A 23,386-nucleotide genomic window follows, 5' to 3' on the forward strand; every position below is an offset into this window, starting at 1 on the left:
AGGAATGTTTGACACTTGGTCCCCAAGGCATGAACAGCATGTTTAATTGTTTATATATATATATAAAAAGGGTCAAATACAGCCAGCCAATAAAGGCGATCTCGATTCTCAGTCTCCAAATAATTTGAATAAACAAACTCCTACGTCACTATTACTTCAATACTTTTGTTTGTCTGTTTTTCAAATAGTAAAACACGAAAGGATTGAACTGGATTTAGTAATTAATCTTCATTTATGTTTTGTTTATTTTCCTTACAAGATTGTGGAGGGAAACAATTGTTAAAAGTAATTAACATGAATCAAATAGATTAATATTAGGGACTGTAGAACCCCAAATATTCTCCAAACCTCACGTACTTGGTCTCATGGACTTTTGTAATAATGGAAACCCATTTGAAACTCAACCAAGCACACTACCTCTTAACACAGTTTAAATTATCCACTAACTTTCTCTCTCAATCCATCTTCGTTTTACTGTTGATAAAAATTAAGCCTCTGGTAAACGTCCCTCCACTCTAGAGTTAAATACGATTTCTTGGGTTGAAAATTGAAACCTGTAATTCCAATAAGAAGAAAATTGCATCGGAACGTAAGCCTTTCCTATGGATAATGGGCCATTTGGACCGTCCAGACTTAAGATGGTCCAATACTAGCTAGTTGATTGAGGCCAATAATTTGAGAGATATTGATATGAATATATGCATGCATGCGTATGCAGATTATCGAATAGACTAGCGGGAAAAAAAGCCAGGAAATGATAAGAAAGGTATAACGTGCAAGTCACCTTCAGGCCTTACGTCCCAACACGACTCAGCTTTTCAACCCATTATTATGCTTGTTCAAAAGCATCGAAACCAACTTGACCTGAAGCATCTCAAATTAAACCCATTGCATTGCCTTACATGGTCCTCACCCACCAACCAACCTTCATTAACTCTACAATTTGCTTTCACTTTTATTTGCATTTTTTTTGTTAATGTGGATCAGGGAGGGTAACCTACTTCTCTCTTGTTATGGCATGAAAAGGCTACCAAAAAAACACAGTTGAATGTAAAAGTTTTATTTTTATACCAACTTATCAACCAAAAAATATATATTATACAAATCTAAGTTTTGAACATCTGCAACAATTTGTTAATTCCCATCATCAATCAGATTTTGATTTCATTTTTCTGTAGTTAATAACGAAGCCGATTGCTTTGAAAAGAAAGGAAACTGAAAATCAGCCATCTTTCCCTCTTCAACCATATTACCTTCATGTCTTCATGTCTCATTCCCTCTTACTACTAAATATAAGTAGATGTTATATAAAACTGTAATTTTACATCGTCCTTATTTCTTTCTAATAGGAAAATGAAAAATTAAAATTTTTCTCCTGAAAAAATTCAATTTCAATTATTATACCTATCCTTTTTCAATAAGAAAATGACAAATTAATTTTTTTTTAATTTTTTAACATTTTTAGTTAAATTTAAATTTATCGATCACCTACAAAAAAAATAAAAATGACGTAAAATCACACTTTTATACAATTATTTCTCGGAGATAGTTTTAAGATAAAACTAAACACTTCCCAATAATTATAAGAAAGAAAAAAGGGAGAGAGAGAGATGGGAGCAAGACCTTAGTAGAAACCTTGAAAGCATCCATGTATGTCTTATCAGAGAACACAAAGCTACATGATAGTATTGATAACTCCCAAGTTATCTATAAACCCCCAAATGGAGAATTTTCATATTAAAAAAATAGGAAAACGTTAACGATGGAGCAATACCTTTCACTCGCCTCTCCTAATTATGAGTTCATTATTCAATTAATGAATTAATTGCTCACAAAATCACATTTGGGGAGCCAATGGTCCAATGGAGTGACAGATTTTGATACCGTACCCCCCACTAGAAAAATCCTTCCAACTTTTTAAACACCAAATCACCATCCATATAAACAATACCGACAATATATATAATATTGGTTATTGTTTGAAACCCTAAATAGAAAGCAGGCGGAATTGAAGAAAAAGATCCGCTAATCACAACATTAAAGGGAAAAAAAAAACTTGTACAAAAACAATGGTCAAGTTTCCATTGTTGGGTGGGATTATAACACCTTCTTCATCATCATCACCTACTTATATACATAACATAAACATTAATTTCAGAACCTGCAAAATAACACCTTTAAAACCCAGAATCCTTTCCCCCAAAACGCCTCAGGACAAAAGAGAAAGCGATGAAAATTAAAAAGTTCAAAATTGAACATATTACTAGACCATGCTGGAGAAGACTGGAGAGGTTAAGTTCAAAACGACGGGACAACTCCAAACCCATACATGTTACTGCGATCCACTTCGACTTCTATGTCCGTACGCTTCGCGAACCTTCCTTTGATTCTCGGCCTCATCTCTGCGTATGCTTTTCTGGAGGCGTAACGGATCGTCTTCTCGAATTTCCTGTTCTTTCTCTTCTCTCTGTACCTCAGCACCCTTGCTTCTCGGTCCGCCGGTGATAGCTGCACCGTCTGATGTGTTGACTGAGGCCCTCTTCCGTATGGGTTTGATATGTCCGTCATCGTACTTCCGTCTGGGACTACCCCAACATCCAATGATGATGATGATACCTGTAAATCAATATCGAAAACCAAAGTTCAAATTTAAATTCAGAATGACAATACTACTTTGTAATGGCGAAATGTTTCGAAGCTCGTTTGCTTACGCTGTGGCTGATGAAGTTGGGGTTGTAGCCATAAGAGAAGGGTTTGGATCCGGTGAAGTCCAAGTCGAAACAGTGATCGTTAGCCGACGGAGCTTGAACATTCTTGCTTTGGACAGGGACCACCCCATCGGTGCCGGAGCTGTTCTGCTCCTGGGCATCCATTTTTGGATCCCCATGCCCGTAATCTAGATCCAGATACGGGTCCATCTCCGAGAACACGTACTGCCCCGAGTTCACGTCCGGGCTGTCCACAGCCTTATGGTTAGGGTTCGGAAGCAGCCACGACGCCGCCTCCGCTTCCTCCCGGCTGACATCAGCGTCTCCGTCCACGTCGGAGAAGTAACGCTCCTCCAGAAAGTTAACAACTCCGTTGGGTTTGACGGCTGGGACTGAATTGACGGAGTCGTAGAAGGGGGTTACAGGGAGGCGCTCGTGTCGGCGAGCAAGAGGGTTGGCGGAGTGGATGTCACGGTCGCAGGTAATACAGAGAGCGGCTGCATCGGCCTTGCAAGTGACGTGAGCGGGCGCTTGCTCGCAGACTTCGCAGACCCAAACTCGAGCGTGACGCGAGGCGAGCTTGTTGGCCGCGTGGATTTTGGAGTCACAGTTGGAGCATAGAAACGCCGAGTCAGCCCGGCAGAAAAGAGTCGCCGTCGCTGATTTGCACGAGTCACACAACTTCGATGCCATTTCAACAACCCAGTTTGCTAGAAGTTATGTTTTCTCCTCCTCTCTCTTTCTGTGGGTGTGAGCTGAGTTTGGGAAGGCTTTTCAGTTTTAGTTCTGCAGAAAGTTTTTTTTGTGGGTTAAGAATAACGAGTTATGCTAAAAAATAATAATATTTAATAGGTATATTTTTACAATATATATCTAATATCTTTAAAATAAAGGTATTTTTTTTAATAATGCGTCTTCTTTTAAGGAAATAATATGTTATTAATATTGAATATTACATTAAATATAAATTCTAAAACTAATAATTAAAATAGGGTAAATTTGAAAAAAAAGGTTGATTTTAAATAATAATTAGGGATTTAGACCAATTTTTTAATATTTAAAAAAATAAGTTGATTTTGGGGAGAAATAAAAAACACGACGAAGTGTTTTTTATTTTTAAAACTTGTTCTTTGGTTGGTTTTAAAATTTTGGGGAGAATAATTTATTTTTATTAGTGTTTGAGGAGACCGTGTGATAGTTTTAAAATGTGTTTAGATTTATGGTGGCGCTTGATGACTCACACTTTTCATCTGTTGTGTTAGGAGGAAACCATCACCTTAGAAGCCCATCACATTGCAACTCGGGATTCAGTTCACAGTGGTTATAGGTTGAAGATATTTAGGAGTCCTGGTTGATCGTGATTATGCGGCCACAGGTTCAAATTTAATGCCACCAGAAGAAAATGCTTTATAAACCCCGTATATAAGTTTAAGACCATAATCATAATAAAAAATTAAGGGGTTTTCTGGTATAATCAACTTATTCTTTTTTCTCTATCTCCACCAAAGTAGTATCCTTAACCTCATTGCCTATAAATTATGACAGATGTAACACCCCTTACCCGTATCCAACACCGGAATAGGGTACGAGGCATTACCAAAACACATACACTTGTAAACGTATTTAACCGAGTTATAAAATTTCATCAAAATTAAAATTTTCAAAATAATTAACATGTTTCTATAACTTTTCCCAATATATCCTCAAAATATTATAATCATAATAATTAGGGCCCGCGAGACCCGATACATACTCATGCAATTTAATGCTTCATTTCCATTTCATTCAATTCGCAATTTCTCATGCTCATAATTTAAATCATATCACTAGCAATTTCCATTTAATTCACGTGCAATTCAATGACATCAAATTCAAAACTAATACGTATTTACCATTTAACTCAATGTTTATTGATTATACCATTCAATAACACATTTATGAAATTCTCAATTTAGCAATGAAAATATCACTTTAGTTTGAATAACAACATCGTCCTGATATAAATACACTACCACTTATCCATTTACTTTAATTCTTTTGGGCCCATTTGTCACTTACCATCCTTAATCAAATTAGGGAACGGTCACGGAAAATTGAGTACTTCACTTTCACTTTGCTATAGTATAACTATGGTCTTACGTATGATCACTTATCACTTGTCCCTGATCAGATAAGTGTAGCCACCTATCACTTTGTTTCTTGATCAGATAAGTGTAGCCACTTATCACTTTGTTTCTTGATCAGATAAGTGTAGCCACTTATCACTTTGTTTCTTGATCAGATAAGTGTAGCCACTTATCACTCTGTCTCTTGATCAGATAAGTGTAGCTAAAGCTATCACTTATCACTTTTCACTTGTCACTTGATCAGATAAGTGTAGCCGAAGCTATCACTTATCACTTTGTCACTTGATCAGATAAGTATAGCCGAAGCTATTACTTATCACTTTCCACTTGTCACTTGATCAGATAAGTGTAGCTAAAGCTACCACTTATCACTTTGTCACTTGATCAGATAAGTATAGCCGAAGCTATTACTTATCACTTTCCACTTGTCACTTGATCAGATAAGTATAGCCGAAGCTATTACTTATCACTTTCCACTTGTCACTTGATCAGAAGTACTCAAATCCGGCGTTCCGCTCAATTTGATCATTTATTCATATATCAGGCTTACCAACATGTGTTAATTCATAAACCATTCATGGTATTATTTCATGCCAAATCATATACTGAATATACCATACACACATACTATGAAACTTTATTTTCACACATGAGCTTAAACCATGACCAATAATGCACAAAAATAAGCATCATTCATATTTCATCGTTTATGAGTTATAATCAAACATATGACCATTTATACACGAATCATTCATATATTTCCCAATTTTCCTCCTCCTCCTCTCCATTCCACATCCTTAATGTGTATAACACACTTAAACAACATTAACCATAATTTCAATATTCACTAACATGTATATTCAAAGCAGTTTATCCGAGTCAGAGTCACTAAATTATTTTTATCCGGAGCTACAGAGCTCCAAATTAAGATCCGTTAATTTTCCCTGAAACTAGACTCACATATCTTCATACCATAAAATTTTCATAATTTTTGGTTCAGCCAAATAATACAGTTTATTCTTTAAAGTTTCCCCTGTTTCGCTGTCTGACAGTTCCGACCACTCTTCACTAAAAATTAATTATCTCATTGTACAGAATTCGGATGATGTTTTAGCTTGTTTCTTCTAAAAATAGACTCATTAAGGATTCTAACCATATAAACTATAACTCATAATCATTTTTTTACAATTTTTAATGATTTTCCAAAGTCAGAATAGGGGAACCCGAATTCATTCTGACCTTGTCTCACAAAATCTATTATATCTCATGATTTACAATTCCATTGCTCACATCATTTCTTTTATAAGAAACTAGACTCAATAAGCTTTAGTTTCATATTTTATTCATCCTCTAATTCAATCTCTACAATTTTTGGTGATTTTTCAAAGTTACACTACTGCTGCTGTCCAAAACTGCTTTAGTGCAAAATGTTGATTTCCATTTTGCCCCAAATTTCACAGTTTATACAATTCGGTCCTTTCTCAATTAACCCCTCAATTAATCTAATTTTCTCAATTAGTACTTTACTAGACATTATAAGTTGTTACACAACTATTGAAATTCAGAATTTCCACATATAACTCTATCTTCAAACTCTTTTACTATTAGGTCCCAAACATTCACTTTCTATTCAATTCTTTCAATAAAATCAGCATATGAACAATTTAAAGCTCTAATTTCATGCTAAATCATCATATACTTCCAGCACATATTCATATCAACTTTCAACTTCTTTCATAAAATCAAAAACTAATGGATTTAACAAGTGGGCCTAGTTGTAAAAGTCATAAAAATACAAAAATTTCAAGAAATAGTCAAGAATTGAACTTACTTGTAATAAAATATGAAGAACCAGCTTGAAGAAGCCCTTCCATGGTGTTTTAGCTGATGAGAATTCAGAAAAATGAAGAGAAATCTGGATAATTCCACTTGGGTCCTAACTTTATTAAGCAAATTTTGCAATTTTCCAATTTTGCCCTTAATTCTCCTTACTTTCTTGCTGATTTCATGCCTCTGCCGTCCAGCCCAAATAGACCTTGGGTCTATTTGCCTTTAAAGCCCTCTTCCTTTTATCATTTAAGCTATTTAATCATTTCCCAAAATTTTGCATTTGTTACAATTTAGTCCTTTTTGTTCAATTAATTATCGGAACTTTAAAATTTCTTAACGAAACTTTAATACTAACTTTTTAACACTCCATGAATATTTATAAAAATATTTATGGCTCAGTTTAAAATCCCCGAGGTCTTGATACCTCATTTCGATTCTAATTATTTTAATATTTATTTCTAGTGCACTATTCACTATTTCAAAAATTTTCCTAACTTCATATTTAACTTATACTTACTAAATTAATAATATTTTCTACCCATTTGTCGAATTTAGTGATCTCGAATCACCGTTCCGACACCTCTGAAAATTCAAGCCATTACATTTTTTTTTCGTCGGATTTGTGGTCCCGAAACCACTGTTCCGACTAAGCCTAAAATCGGGCTATTACAACAGAGTTGGGGACAAGAGGACTTTCAAGAGGGGAGTGACTGGCACAACAGAGAAAAAGTTGAAACTCGAGTTGAGATGATAACGATTATAGTTATTAATGAGTTCTTTAATCACAACAATGATTATGGACACATTTTCTATTTCTCTTTAAAATCAATTTATTTCCCTATATATGAGAAAAATCAACCTAAATCTCTAATTATTTTTTGAAATTGGCATATTCTATTAATTTACCCAATTAAAATATGAAATAAAACATATTAAAAATTAAAATTAAATATATTTTTTCAAAAATATAAAAAATAATATATATTAATATTTTATAAATAATTATGATAGAAATATCCATAGTCAATTTATGTTATGTTTGATAAGTACTGAAATTTTTATTACATTGTTAACATAATGTAAGATAATGAGATGAAATGTGTTAAATGTGTTATATTTAATTCATTGTAATGAAAAATTTAGGTGTTTAATTGATCAAATGTAAATTATTAAAAAATATTTTTTAAAATTATTATTGTATCTTAGTTATTTTTAGTCTTAATTTTTAAAAAATTATGATAAATTAAAATTAAAATTATTTTTATTTACAAACTATATATTAATGAGTAAAAATATAATGATGAAATAAATGTATAAATCATAATTATAATAATTTAAGAAAAATGAATTATAATCATAATTAATCTAAATCATTAGAATAAATATAATAATTATAATTTAAAGTATCACATCTATTAGTTCATCGATAGAAAAAGAGATTTTTATTTTTAGTTAGAATTAAATATTATTTGAAAAATAGATTAAAATAATAAAAATAAAAAGGTAAATTGCTTTGAATTTTGAAATTAGGCCTATAAGCAAATACTACCAAAGGAATAAGTGATAATGAGGTTATATTTTATATGGATAAATATAAAATTTAGATATGAATTTTGTTTCAATGTGCAAATTAATATGTGAATTTGGACTTGATGCAATTATATACATGAAACTTAAATCTATGATTCATATGTATACATGAAACTTTTTTTTTGATTTAATGTACACATATAAAGAAATGCATGTATATATTTATTTTTATAATAGATTAATATAATAGTTTACATATGTAATACATTATATTGACATTATTTATGAATGTGAGATTACGAATGATTGAAATGATAAGAATTCAGATAGTGTAATTATACTTCTAAATGTAACATTACGGGTTATAGTGTAAGATTCAATCTAAATAGCTAAAAAGAGAAAGCTTTTAAATTTTTTTCTTTTAAATACATTTTATCATTGTATTAAATATTTAAAGTTATTAAAATAAAAAATTAAGAAAATATTAACTTAATTTTTTTAAAAAGAAATTTTATTATTTATTTTAGTTTTTAGAAAATAAAATATTTGAAATCTAATATAAATATTTTATTAATAAATTAAATTATAAAATAAAAATGTAAAATTAAATAATTTATGAAACAAAAGGTGAAGAGAGAGTTGAGATGAGTTTTAGAAACGTGAAGTTGAGACAATGGCGTATGGAAGTAGTCTATCTGGTGGGGCAGGGGAAATCCAGGAGTAACCAATGGAAGTGAAACGCGTGGAAGAAGCTTAGCCAAAACAGAGACGATTTTATTAAGGTCTGAAAATTAGTGGGAGAGAGATGAGAGGGTTGTCATTTTCAATTAGGATGTGGAGCCCAGCCCTTGTAGAGAGTGATGGAGAAAGGTGCATTTTTGTTTTCTAGGCTTCATCATAATAATGCTTGACAACAACAGTAAATGCAATTCGAAGTTGGGGGTTCACACCTCACCCTTCAATCAATTATTCCATTTTTAGCCTTCACTTTTCTTTCCCTTTCTTTTCAATATATTTTGTCTTCATTTTCAAATATATATTTATATAATAACTATACACTAAAACCAATCCTTATCTCATAATAGTCTCATTATTATAGGATGATGTGGTGAAACCATGAAACTTCCTACCACTTTCCCATTCTAACGGGCTACGCAAATGCATTTGTTTTCTACTTGTCCAAATCCAAAGGTTTCGTTGTATGTTTTTCTCTTTCGAAAATAACACGTTGATTAAAAAAGAGGGAAGATTAGAGAGGAGAGCAATGGTGGGTGGTGTCTGCCTCTGCTTTGGCCTGTGGTTGCCATTGGGTTGCATAGGTCCTATTTGACCACAGTCGTCACCTTGCGAGAGCAAAGATCCTTTGTGACTTAGGAATCAATGCTTTTGAACAATGCTACATGCGCTTATGAATTTGGGGTTTGATTCCTTCTTCTTGTCGCTTGATTGGAGGAGAAGGTGGGGATGCTACTCCCTGTGTTCCTGTGTTCCTGTTTTTCCAGCCTTGGGTTTTATACGGTCTCTGGTTTCGATCACACACGCATATATATTCGCTTATCAGTGATAATTCTCACGACCAGAAGACAGTGCATTCCAATTTATGATCCATTAAAAAAGAAAAAGGCCGGATATGGGAACCCCATCCATCAAATGGCTAAAACCATTGGAAGAAACTTTTTAAGAACAAAACCCTTCCATTTTCCAAAATTGGTTCAAACCAAGTTTAAAACACCATCTATCAACTCAAATTGTACAAGTCTTGACCTGTAATTTAAACAACATAAGAAACTGCAAGTAATAAATCACATGCCAACCGCAAGTCAATGGTGGTGAAACTTATGGGTACATTTAGTAAAAATCTTGGGATCTGGAAATAATTTAGCCACCTCCTGATTTGAGAGTATTACTTAACCTGCATAACGGTTTATTATATTAGATGGAACCTCCACTCTCTCAACAAAATTTCAGCAATAAGTATATCAGCACCATAAATGATTATAGTGCTGCTGTGCCTGTGATCATGAGTAAATTTAAAAAATTTAGGTTCTTATTAATATTTATGATTGTGTTCCCGCAAAAGCATTTAATTTTTTTAACGAAATGATGTGCCTTCACATTGATATCTGATTTGACTAAGCATCTATAACAGATTAACATTTCCCTAGTTTTGTCATTGTTCTTAGAAAGTTCACGTTGAAAGCACAAGTACAGAACCCTAAATCAGCAACGCCTCCATATTATCATAAGCATGGAACCCTATAGTCACTCACACTCAACAACAGTTCCTATAAAAACCTACATCCCAATGTAAACTAAGTTTGATACTAAACAACTATCATGACTAGATACTAGACCAGACATAAACTTCTTGAAAGGTAACATAAACAGTTGTGTTACTAGAGATGAACAAAGAAGCTGTACTTACCAGTCCATGCCCTCAAAAAGTCCTTCACCCTTGACTGCACATGTTTTAAATATTGCCCACTGACGGTTTTTTAATTTGTGCAACTCCAAAGCCTCGGTCACGGCAGCAGCATCAAGCGCACCAGGTAGATCCTGTTCATTTTGAACAAATTTGTTTTAAAATTGTAAAACTTGAAAGATCAAGATCATCGAAACCTTGTCCTATGCAGAGTAGAACATTTTACAACTACTTTTGCAGCTTTGAATGGTAGAGCATAGAGTAAATGCAGTGTTCACCTGCTTGTTAGCAAAAATAAGGGCTATTGCACCTTTAAGTTCATCCTCCTGCCCAACAGTTTAATGATTCAGTCAGCATCTACCATATGACATTAAAAGAGTTACAGAGGAGTTGAGGGAGACATGACTAGCCAGTTTAGACATAAGAATACCTCTAAAATGGCATGAAATTCTTCCTTGGCTATTCCAATTCTATCAGTGTCACTTGAATCAACAACATAAATTATTGCTTGTGTATTGGGGAAATAGCATCTCCAATATGGCCTGTAAAAGATGCAGATTAAAAAGAAAAGTGGAAGACGAGTGTTGGAGGGTGGTGAAGTCAATCGACGTGTTCAACAAGCAGCAAATTGCCCGATGAAAGGACTAAAATCATCACGAAGAAAGCAAATTGGCAATGAAAAATTCCGAAAAACAAAACTACTTCCTGGTTAAATAAATGAAAAATGATGAATCTTCTTTCATCCCACCTTATTGTCCAGCTAAAGAGCAGCCAGAAAAACCCACAAGATATCCCCATATCAGAATTAAATAAATAGAGGAAGCAAAGTAACTTAAAGGTTGCATCTCCATCAATTAGAAGACACACCACAACAGTTAAAGCTACTTTAACAAATCAATTGAAAATCTCATCTGTACCAAAAGTATTGGGATGTTTCCTTGAGAAAACAAAGCTTAAAAACAAGTACCTGATGCTTGTCTGACCACCTGCAAAAAACAAAACTACATTTGATTTAAACTGGAACAAAGAGTTAAATGAATGTTACAACTTTATAGAATCTCACAGCTGATAAGCAAAACGGAGCTACACGTTTAAACTCAACAACTGAAACAATTTCTCTGTAAATTCAAGCCACAAAAGTTTCTGCTGATATAATCTTATACAATTCAAACTGTAACTAAAATTTCCAAAGGCCTTGTGGCAAATGCCAATGCAAGCAGGCCAACCAGATAACTATAGGATCAAAAATGAAATTCAATGATTCAATTTTAAGTAAAAGGATTAAGGCAAATTTCAATGATTCGATAAATTAAATTGAACTCCATTTGTATAAACTACATCAGCTACTATTTCAGATTTATTAACGTTAACTTACCTAAATCCCATACTTGAAACTTGATATTGTTGTATTGTACAGTCTCTACATTAAACCCAATCGCTGCAAAAATAGAGTTCAAAAAAAATGGAGCATCGAAGCTGTCAGTCATTTAGAAAAAAATATGAGAACCCAAAACAAGAATGATAAAGAAGAATTGAGAGAGTAGCCGGCAAAGGCAAACCTACTTGGAATTGTAGAGACTACCTCACCCATCTGAAGCCGATCTGTTGGAAGATGATCAAAATAATAATTAAAAAAATATGGAATAAATAACACCCAAAATTAGAAAATAAAGAGGAAAAATGGAAAAGAAATAAAAGCGATAGGCTTGTTTAGGAAAGATCGAAAGGTTACAGAGAATAGTAGTTTTGCCAGCATTGTCAAGACCCAGTACGAGAATTCGAGCTTCTCTGTTACCGAACAGAGAGGAGAACATCCGAGTAAAAACAATACCCATTTTTTCCCTGTTGATTCCTTTAGCAATTGCTACCACTAATTACGGATCTAACACAGATTCTAAGCTACTTTAGTTTTAGTGTGGCAAGTAGTATTTACAAAAATCCAGGTTTTTTTTTGTTTGTTTGTGTTATTTACATATTTATCTTAACTTTAAAAAATAAAAAATGTTTGTGTAAAGGAAAAGAATTAGGAACGTTACGTACGTAAATACTAAATAATAGTTGTATTTTTTTAGCATAATAATAGTTATGTTGAGAGTATAAATAAGGTATTGATATTTATAAACTACTTAAATTCGATTCGAAAAATTTTAAACTCAAATCAATAATTATCAAGCTCAATTCAAGCTTAATGATATTAGACCCAAATAGCTTAGGAACGATATTAAGTTTATCATTTTTTATTATTAAATTATATTACTATTCTTAATATATATTATTAACTATAAACTTAATTATTTAGTTAAGCTTGAACTTAAAAATAAATGTTTAATTTGATTTAAGTATTGAGCTCTGAATCTCGATTCGAGTTGGAGCTTACTAATATTTATGTTTGATTTACTCAAAGGTCAGACCATCCCTTTAAATCTTGATGCTGGCTTGAATTATAAAAAGATATGGACAGTTTGAAAAGTGAGTTTAGGAAAAAAAAATTAAAAGCTTGAACTTAGATTTTAGCTTTCAAGGCTAAAACTTTACCCATCAATTTTATAGTTTTGTAATGTATTTTTATTTTATTGTGCATTTTGTATTATATAAAATTAAATATATATAACATAATATTATATAGAAATTAAAAATATAGTTTTTAATTATTATAATATTCAGGGCAAGGGTGAGGAAGAATGAGTTTAAACTCGTACGTTGTACATACCACACGAGATTTTTAATCCATATTATTTAGAGATTTATCCACTATTCTAAAAAATAGTTAAATTGTGTATATTTCAAATTTTAATAAAAGAAAAAATCTATAAAATTAAATATTAAATAAAAAATAGTATATATTTTTTAAAATATAGGTTATTCCTAGAATGAATTTAGATTAAATATTCATAAATTTCGATATGTTAATATAAACTTTAAGCATATATTTTTTTATGAATAAATTAGACTTAGATACCAATTATGTATATAAATAGCCCCGAATGAGAAGCTGTGATTTCCTCGGAAAAAGAAAAAGAAAATCTCCTGCCTACCAGGCTTTCAAATAGAAAAGTGGCAACAGACTAAGGCTTCCTTTGGTTCACCGTTTACAGCCAGTGAGGTGCAGTTAGACTCCCAACCTCACTGGGAAGCTGTTTGGTTGAGTGTTTCAGTGCAACCAAAATCAATTCTCACCACACTGCTATCCCAAAAATCAACTGGAGCTTTCAGCAGCAGTAAGCTCACTGGTTGAACTTCCATTTATTATTTTACCATTTTATCCTTAAAGTTTCTTTATCAATCTGTTATTTTTTTCAGATTTGGCGGCCAAATTCTGCTATCTATGTTGGAGTTTCAACACACTTTAACCAGGTAAAGTTAGAATTTCAAACAGAGCACCAGCAGCAACGTATTATATCCGAGTAAAATATGAAAGAAAAATGCTTGAAGTTCAAGCTTTTAGCTACTGTCAAGAATGGAGAACAAAACTTAGAATTTTTAGAAGGCAAAGGAAGAATGGAGCATATGGAAGAAAATCTGATGATTTCATTCGTTTTAAACATTGGTTATATAATAAAAAATTAAAAATTAAAAATTATTATCATTTTATCTAATAAATAATTTAAATTGATTATATAATTCATTAAAATATTTATAATAAAATATTAAAAGATACATTTTAATATTTTATTAAATAAATTTATAAATTCACATATTTTAATAATTTTATATAAGTAAAATAATTTAAAAACTTCTATTATATATCAATTCTAATATAATGTCTTTAATAGTCATTTTTCATTTTCACCTCACCGCTATAGCTGCGTTTGAATCCAAACACATACTCCACCGTTGTTTCTAATCTCACCGCTACAGTATCAAATCTCACCGCTACAGTAACTAATCTCACCGCCACCGCTGTTTTTAACCTCACCGGAGGTAAACACACCGCCCATCCAAACTAAACCTAAAACATAAAACCCCATTTGATAAAAGGCTCGTTAATGTCTTAGTTATCATGCTCAACTCAGATCCAAATCAAAGAATAGTGCAACACCCTGAATCCCAAAGGTCGCCTTTATTAAGGGCAACAAATTTGGGTAGATCCATTTTTAACAAAATCATTTTTAACAAAATCAAACATCCCATTTCATTAGTAGAAAGAAATCATATGCAGCTGGAGCTTAGATCCTGTGCAAAATGAAAGACCTACAACGAGGCCAAAACTTGTACAAGAAAAGGACTCGGTTCTAAATTTAAAACAGAATTAAACAGTGTTAGGGTTAAGCTTATGCGGTTACTGACCACAGACCACTCCATTAATGTTGTTTTAGGATGGGTGCGAAAGAAAGATTCTCGTCTGTAACTTTGACAGTTTACTGATAGTTGGAAGTATCGTGGAGCGTGAGAGTTCCCTACCCAATCATTGCTTACCCAATGATGAGACTTTCGCAACAAGTTGACGAGATAAAACCCCTCAATAAGCCAACTAATAGTCTCTGATGTAAGAGAAACCTGCCAAATGCTGCTCTTAGTTTCCCTAATAGCTTTCTTTAACCGAGCTCTAAGGGTGAAGCCGTGAAGGGGGAAAGGCCGCCATAAGCAACAACATTAGTATCACCCAAGATATGCCAAGGTCGTAGGTTGCATGGTTGCGAGACTGACTCCACCAAGATGAGGTCAAAGCTGCTGTTGGACCCCACAAAACACCATCCTTGATGCCAAAGAGAAAATCCCAACTAGGGAAACCAACAAAATGACGTCTTTTAAAGAGGGCATCAAGTAGGAAGATCCATTGACTCTCATGCTAGCCCTTGATGTCGTTGAAGAAAAACAATGGAGAGCGCCATAAGCTCCAAGTATCCCGTAGCAATGAGAAAAAAGAGAAACGAGCACCGACCAAGTGATCGAAAAATAGAGGGACAACAAACTTGAGGGAAAGGGCAGAGTTGTGGCGACCGACAAAGCTACCAATCACTTAAGCGGCAAAGAGACAATGAAGGACCAAAGCCTCAGGAATGCAAAATGAGAGAGAAAGATCCACTCGAGAGTCCTAAGTAGGGTAGATCCACTCGTTGGCGGAAAACCGTCTAAAAATTTTGAAAAAATTTCATCAAGTCCTTCAAAAGTTTTGAAAATTTTATTTAGACCCAAAAATCCTTGAAAATTTTAATTAAGCTTACAAATGTTTTGAAAATATTAATTAAAACCCTCTAATTTTTTTTAAAAAATTCACATTAATTTTATCAAAATTTTTAAAATTTTTAATTGAACTCCAAAACTTATCACATTTCGCACTGGATAAACCCAATTTAATAATCATTCATCTATTGCACATTAATTCAAAAAAAGAAGAACATTTTGTTATTTTAATGCCATTTCACTAATTTGAAAACAAAAAAGAAAGAAATTCGCAAACTAATGAAACTTTACTAAATTATTTTCTATATCTGCTATCCAACTTGTCTCCACGACAAATTATTTAAAAGTAGGTGAAGTTTCTTCCCATTTCGGGAGCTTCCGTCTCTCTTCCAAATAACAGTTGGCTTCCATGAGAGTTGAAGATCACACATTGTACTAAGGCTGTCCTTGCACTTAGCATGTTCCTCAGTCAACACCTCTTACAAAAATATCTCCACTTTGAAAATTTGGCCAAATAATAGTGTAACTAGGGTAGGGAGTTAATTTAAAGAAGAAATGGTGGCGTCGAGTCACCGCGCAGTTGAGAGTTGGGACAGGAGCACACCCCCAACCCAGCTGCTTAAGGTTTGCTTTAATTAATGGTGAGCACGTGACCCCTGTGAGGTTGCCGCCAAGCAAGAAAGAGAAAAACTGCTGACTTTGCATTGCATACTTTTGTGAATCAACAACGTTCCGTTTCCCTTCCTCTTTCGGGGATGACAGCTTTTTTACGAGCGGCACTAAAACTAGAACTCTTTTGAGGAATATGTCCTTTGCTTTGATTTGTGTCATTTTCTTCCTTTCCTTTATTCCTCTACAAGTACTTTAAAAGTGAAATTTATAATTCGTAAAAATAAAAGATCATTATTCCCATCAAAATTTTTTATATATCATATTCTTTGTACTAGCAAACGGCTCAAAACGGTTGATTTCTGTGCAACGACAGGCTAATAATAATTATAGGGTATAATTAAAGGTCCATTTCCATGTACTTTCCATTTTGCTCTTGTTTATCAGGCCTTGGCCAATAATCCACTTGGGACTTGAGTTTGCTATAGTTGGCAGGCAAGCAAGCGTATCCAGACTGTCAGTAATTAAAGAACTTTGTTGTTATTGTGTCGCAGTAAAATATAGCTGGTTACTGATGACACGATGAACTATAAGTTGCTTTGTCTTATGGAATTTGGATGTGGATTTGGGAAGAGAACTCACTCACTTCTAATTTATGTTCTCATCAAAATTTACATTTTCCGACTATCAAAATCGAACAACTTCTCAGGACAGAGAAAGCAATCAAGCCAAAGAGATAAAGAAAAAATGAAGAAGAAGAAGAAAAAAAAGTGAAATTTCTCTCACCCTCTCTGCCAAGAGGGACCAAATTGAAAAAAAAAAGAAAAAAAGAAAAAAAGAAAAAGGAAAGCAAGTAAGCAACTAAGAGCTAAGCTCACTGGTTTGATTTTGGTCTGGGGTTGGTTGGCTGTCATGGTTGTCATGGTTTTCAGAGTTGTCTGTTACTGTTGGAAATTGTTGATCATCATCGTCGTCGTCATCGTCATCACCACTCATCTCTCCTTTAACTTTCTCGCCACTTTCATCTTTCTTTGATCCATCCTTGACATCATCAACCTTGCCATTTTTATTATCACCGAAAGAGGAAGCTTTAGTGCATACAATTACAGGGGTAGCCAAGAACGTAGGTTTCTCTTCACCGGCCATTATCACCAGAATCTTCTCCTCATAAACTTTCACCTGCTTGGTTGAGTCGCCCTCATTTTCACCACTTTCGACATCCCTTTCGACATCACCTCCTTCACTGTTGTTGTCCAAACGACCAGAAAGCCGCCAGTAGGAACAAGCTAAGATCAAGAGAGCAAAAGCAATGAGGCCCAGCATCGCTGCTAGGCCGCCAAAGAGGTAAGGCACAGGAGAGTGCCATGGAGAGCGTGGTTGCCCCATTGCTGGTGGTGACATTGAGGGCATAGCTGCTGTTTCTACTGTGTTAACGCTGCTAATTGGTCTCATTTTTAGTGTTTCTTTATAGAACTCGATTTCTTCTTGTTAACAGAGAAGGTGGTAGTTTGGTTGAGGTAGAGGAAAAGAAGGTGAAGAGTGTGAACCTGAAAAGCAGAGAAGGTGAGGACTGTTATTTATAAGCAGAGAAAGTGAGGGAAATCTCAGCACCCGCACCCCCCCCCAAAAAAAAAAAACTCTCACTGCTTTTTTATTAGGTTAGGGTCACGGACTAGGCCCTGTTTACGTAGTTTTTTCACTCTATTAACGATGGCCTGGTGCACTCTGATGTTGGCTCAGATCCTCGGCATCCCGGGAGTGACCCTAATGGACCATGGTGCGTTCTGATCGGGCCTGAAGGCTAGAAACATAGGACCCACGTTGCTGGTGTGGCTCCCCAAACCACCAATGGCAGCTCTGTGTCATGGGAGTATAAGCATATTAGGCAGTAGCATTTTCCTTCGGATAAATTTGTATTGGTTTTTATTTTTTATTTTGCCATTAAGATATAAAATAGTACACTAAGCTTAAAAAAAGTTTTCCAAATATCTAACCTGATTTGAAATTTGGTGGATGCTGATTCTATTATTTCATTTCAAATCTTTAAAGAGTGCCCATTTTCGTCCTTTACACGCACACAAATAAAATAAAACTACATATATGCATAATATATATTCCCTTTTATAAAATGCAAATCTCAAATTCTCCCTATGGAAAACCCTTCAGTTTTAGTGCCCAAAAAATTCAGTGTTGGAGCTAGATTCATGTTAATCCAAAAGGCATTGATGCTTGAAGTGCTAACTCAACATCAATAGACGTAAATGAGATCAAAGTGACATATCCCATGCTCATGTTTTAATTTGGAATCAAGAAGTAATCGATTTGGATCTAATCCTATGATGTTGCTGCTGCTAGCTACTTGCTGACACAAATTTTATTTTCATATATTGATTGTGAAACATTATTATTTAGCCCCAATATATAATGCTAGTATCGATCCCAGCAACATTTTGACTTAGTTGCTGATGACATGATAATAATAGGGAGATTGTGATTTGTATGTAATACACAATTTTTTTTTTCTTTTCTTGTGAGTGTGATCGAATAATAGTCCATTCCTTTTATCATTCCATTTTCTCTATAATTACATAATGACTCTTGTAACAACATAGGGCAAATTCAAAACTGATATATAAAAGAATTGTCCAATATCAACATAACCAAAATTATTAATTATGTTGAAATTTTAAATACAATATAAGATGTAACATGTTTCATCGGTACTTCCAATTATTAAAAAAATTTAGTGTAAATTGAGTAGTAAATTATTAAAAATGCAACTTTCATGCTAATATTGCAAATCCACTGATGTGCTAAAGACTTATTTAGCAATGAATTTGAAAACCTTTAAAATATTTTTGGATTTGACAAATTCAAGTTTTCATATTTTTGTAGATTGAATTCAATAATTTATATAAAATCTATAATTTTTATTTCTATTATTTACATAATAAATGAAATCCAAATCCAAATTCACAAGGAAAGAAATAAACCATATATATACTAAAAAAAGTTTTTTTAAGAAAAAAAAACCATTAATGTGTAATTGAATATTAGTTGAATATGGATGTCGTCATTGGGAGACAGCATGTTGATATAGTGATAAGAATGAGGCCAGCCTACACAACTGATTAATTTTGGTTCAATAGAAGAAAAGGAGAGTTGTTTACTTTCAAAGCCGACGTTGGCTAGAAAAGAAAGAGTGGTGAAATAAGGCATTGTGCAAGTAATTATAAGAGGGAAGGGCACTCAAGTGTTTTATGTGTACTTGTGGGGGGTCCATACCATATCTTTGTGCACTGAGTTCAAATTGCTGAGATCAACCACAATCATTTAATTAATAAGCAAGATAATAGTGAAAGCATTAGCTTTGTGGGTAAAGTGGGTGGCAATGGCATCACAACAATGTCTTATGTGGCTTACCTATTCATGTCTCGCTTGGGAAAAGAAAATCATTCTTCCAAATGTGCCTTCATCTCTATCTACTATTTTCCATAACCCCATACCCATATTTTATGGTGAAAATGGTAAAGCTATATAGGAAGTAGCAATAAGTCTCTAAGATCATACTGCAGTTAGGCTGCTACCTCTATAAAATAAGATAAGATAAGATGCCTTTTTTTAATCATCTTAAGATAGGCCTACAGATCTATAATAAGTATTAATTGGTGATGATTGTTACTAAAACTGGGGCATATCAATCATGCCCTAAGGATGAAAAAGGTGTGGGATTGTGTATTTGTTTAGTGTTAAAAACTGCAGTGGTATATTTTATGGATACGTAGAAAACTCAGATGCAAAATTAGCTGTACGTACCAACGACACAATTAATAGAGATTAGCTGGAAAGAAGCATATGATCAGGATTTTCTAAATAGAAAATTTTATATATTCACCACACAATATATATGTGAATCCTACAGTTTGCATATTGATTCACGGTTAAAAAAGAGTCAAATGGCATGTGAACTGTTGGGTGCTTGCCTTTCAAAAGTCAAAGAAAAAAAAAACATTTGCTGTGATGATATGATGAATGAGGTTGGGTTTTGAACACCATTTAATGGGTATAAACCTTACAGATCACCACTGCCACGCCTGCAAGAATGGTTGACTCTGGTTGGACATTAAATGAAACGAAATTAGTTGAGTCACAGGAAATAGGTTAACCTGTGAAATTTGGTTGGACCAACAATTGCATTTGCACGAGCCCCCTCACCTTCCCCCCCTCTCTTCTATTTCTCTATGCTAAACTCATCATTCTGACAATGATTTCGCATTGACTAACATTTTAGACACGTCAGAGTCATCACTAATCAATTATTCACAGATTACAGGTCAGATATTATTTTGATCAGTTACCTTCGCACTGCATCCATTGGCCTACATTTTTTTATTCAGGTATTCACTCACACCCTCTCTTCATTGGATTTCAGCTTCAGCTTCAACTATGAAGGTAGTGGTAAATAATTGAGCAAAGAGATGGGGTCAGTGTACTCATGAAAGTAACCCAACATAAAAAATATGGTAATGGGATCTGCCTTCCGTACATAAGCTCTACTGTACAAGAACTCATATGACAAATGGAGTATTCCCTACTTTTCCGTTCCGTACCTTAGCAAGGTTGTGTTTATTACGTACCCTCCTAATTTGAAACCTGGAAACTATTCATGCACACAACATTAAAACTATAATATATGAAACATACCGTTTAATATACGAAGCTAATTATTCAAACGTACCGTTTAAGGCTCAAATAAACGGCAGAAATATTCAAACACAATTAATTAATGGACGACTTAGCTAATTAGCTTAACCTTGGGGGTTGGTGTGGTCTAATCAGCATTAACATTAAGTTTCCAAAAATTAAGCAAATGTAAATCTAGACAGGGTAATGTGTAATAAAAGTAGAAGGAATTGAAGCAGGTAGCGGAGGTGAGATCAGGTGGAAGATGACTGGGATGGGGACCCATCGGACACCTTTTGGACACCTTTGGGAGTCGAGGACAAAGAGGAATAATTGGTGCACTATCAAAGAGTTGAAGACCCCACCGAGCTGGACTGGCGTTCAACCACACCATCATCAAGCACTTTATGCTTTTGCTTGCCACCCTCTCCGCCTGGAAGGTCCCATTGCTCTTGGACCTTGGCGCTTCGCACTTGGCCTCACCTCTCTTTCGTTGTTTGGATGAATTCATAGCTAATCATCCAATATATACCGTACAGTGAGGGAGCGAGGGGGTCACGGCGCACTTAAACCTATGGGTCCCTTAATTATCTTGAACGACTGTAGTTGCTTTATTTACTTAAATTATTTTCCTTACCCTTCACCCCCAAGGTACATATTGCAAAGACTTTCGCCTCTATCTACTATATCCAATGTCTTCACCTTAAGTTACTTTACATGTACTCTTTGCTGCGTCATGATTGAGTCTTTTACAATTGATCATACTTTATTCACTTCATGATGTTAAGATATTTTCAGTTTGCTAACAAATAAATTAATCATTTGTGTTATTAAAATTTATAAGTCTAATGGTCAGAAGATGCGTGTGAAAAATATCATCCTTTTCTAATACAATCAAAGCTTACATTAGCTTCTAAATGAAAAAAAGAAGATGAAGAAGAGATTTCACAAGGATTGAACCTTATGTAGTATATACTTGAAACCCATGTACAAGTTGCCACTAAATGAGTAGTTTATGGATAATATAATCTTAGACAACATGACAACACTTTTAACTCACATATAAGTTGCCATCAGATCAATAATTTATTGAAAAATAAACAATTTTAATTTTAAAAAAGTGATGATAATTCAACTTAACATACATTTTGGAGTACCACCGTTTGGTTAAGTAACTTGTTTACAAAGTGGTGATATTTAGGATTGAGCAAAGAAACTAAGAAGATCGAAAAATCGATCTATTCTGTTCGGATTTTATATTATTCGGTTCAATTTTAAGTTGGTGTTATCATTCGAATCCCACAATTCAATTTAAGTTTAATTTTTTTACATTAAACCCATTTTATCCAGATCAAACTAAATTTTACATTTAAAGCAATAGTCCTAATAAAATAATAAATGGACCATTTCAAACTCTATATAGACTAATTCATTTAACCCTATAATTATTATCATTATTATTATGAACAATAACAATTAGATATGATTATAGAAGAAGACAAAGTTATGGAAAGATTTCATAAAAAAAGTTATAAAAGTGTAATTTCATATTAGAGTAAGTGAGCCATAATTCTAATTTTAAGAAAATAATTTGTTAAACATTACAATATTTTATTTATAAAAAAAATTAATTTTCACAATTAATTAATTATATGACATATGTAATCATTTAGTTATAACTAATTTAAAAATGACAGAAAAACATTAGGTATATTGATGATTTATATATTAACTTTCCTTTTAACAACTTTGAATGATTTATCATCTTAATAACTTAACTTAAAATAATTTTTTAAAGTTTTATTGATGATTATGATATTAATTTAATTATTTAATTCACTTTATAAATGTAAATGAATTTAGAGAACATATAATAATTGTTGTGAAAAAAATTAAGAATCGAAATTACCAATTTTAAATATTTTAAATATTATTTGAAATGATTTCAATTTTGATTTTTGTCCAAAAATTAAACCAAACTGAATACACCCCTAATGATGTCCTGGATCTCATTCGCTTTAGCTTGTTTTTGTCCCCTTCTTCTTTGAATGGTACAATAATGCGGTCATAAACATTTTGCTTTTTCTTTTCTTTCCTGTACAAAAATCTGCCTTAGACCCCGCTTCAAGTCATACCCAAAATTTGGGTTGTTTATGTACATTTTCTTTTTCCTTCATCAACTTTTATCTCAAAGTAGTATTCATGTTATAATAAACGTAGATAATGGTAATAGAAAGATCACAAAGTAATAAGAAAAAGAATAAATAAGAATATATAAACTTTACATAAAAACTATTTCTAAGAAAAATCACAATTTACTAATATTGAAAAGAGTTGAAAAATTATGTTTTAGT

At 33.3% G+C, this 23,386-nt stretch overlaps 3 protein-coding genes across 5 annotated transcripts; all 3 read right to left on the reverse strand.

Annotated features, from left to right (window-relative positions):
* Nucleotides 1–2,008: 2,008 nt before the first annotated feature.
* On the reverse strand, nt 2,009–6,785 carry LOC107905128 (zinc finger protein CONSTANS-LIKE 4). Of its 3 annotated transcripts, XM_041113007.1 has the most exons (4): nt 6,666–6,751; nt 3,950–4,055; nt 2,712–3,494; nt 2,009–2,616 (listed from the first exon to the last, which is right to left on the reverse strand). In XM_041113007.1, the coding sequence occupies exons 3-4, from the start codon at nt 3,399–3,401 to the stop codon at nt 2,299–2,301; spliced, it is 1,008 nt and encodes a 335-aa protein (XP_040968941.1). In that variant the 5' UTR covers nt 3,402–3,494; nt 3,950–4,055; nt 6,666–6,751; the 3' UTR covers nt 2,009–2,298. The 3 variants fall into 3 exon arrangements, with proteins under 3 accessions (XP_040968941.1, XP_040968942.1, XP_016687190.1); XM_041113008.1 differs by lacking the exon at nt 3,950–4,055 and having other exon boundaries at nt 6,666–6,785; XM_016831701.2 differs by having other exon boundaries at nt 3,950–6,751.
* A 3,083-nt stretch (nt 6,786–9,868) lies between these two features.
* Nucleotides 9,869–12,585, reverse strand: LOC107937899 (ADP-ribosylation factor 3). Its single transcript, XM_016870892.2, has 8 exons — nt 12,349–12,585; nt 12,180–12,218; nt 11,992–12,054; nt 11,584–11,602; nt 11,047–11,158; nt 10,895–10,942; nt 10,620–10,750; nt 9,869–10,106 (listed from the first exon to the last, which is right to left on the reverse strand). Exons 1-8 carry the CDS (start codon nt 12,449–12,451, stop codon nt 10,073–10,075), a joined length of 549 nt encoding a protein of 182 aa, XP_016726381.1. The 5' UTR covers nt 12,452–12,585; the 3' UTR covers nt 9,869–10,072.
* Nucleotides 12,586–16,973: 4,388 nt separating this feature from the next.
* On the reverse strand, nt 16,974–18,311 carry LOC107937901 (protein GLUTAMINE DUMPER 2). The gene has a single exon (XM_016870895.2). It carries the CDS (start codon nt 17,799–17,801, stop codon nt 17,211–17,213), a length of 591 nt encoding a protein of 196 aa, XP_016726384.1. The 5' UTR covers nt 17,802–18,311; the 3' UTR covers nt 16,974–17,210.
* Between the last annotated feature and the right edge of the window lie 5,075 nt (nt 18,312–23,386).

Source organism: Gossypium hirsutum, chromosome A05 (assembly GCF_007990345.1).
Source record: "Gossypium hirsutum isolate 1008001.06 chromosome A05, Gossypium_hirsutum_v2.1, whole genome shotgun sequence".
NCBI lineage: Eukaryota > Viridiplantae > Streptophyta > Magnoliopsida > Malvales > Malvaceae > Gossypium > Gossypium hirsutum.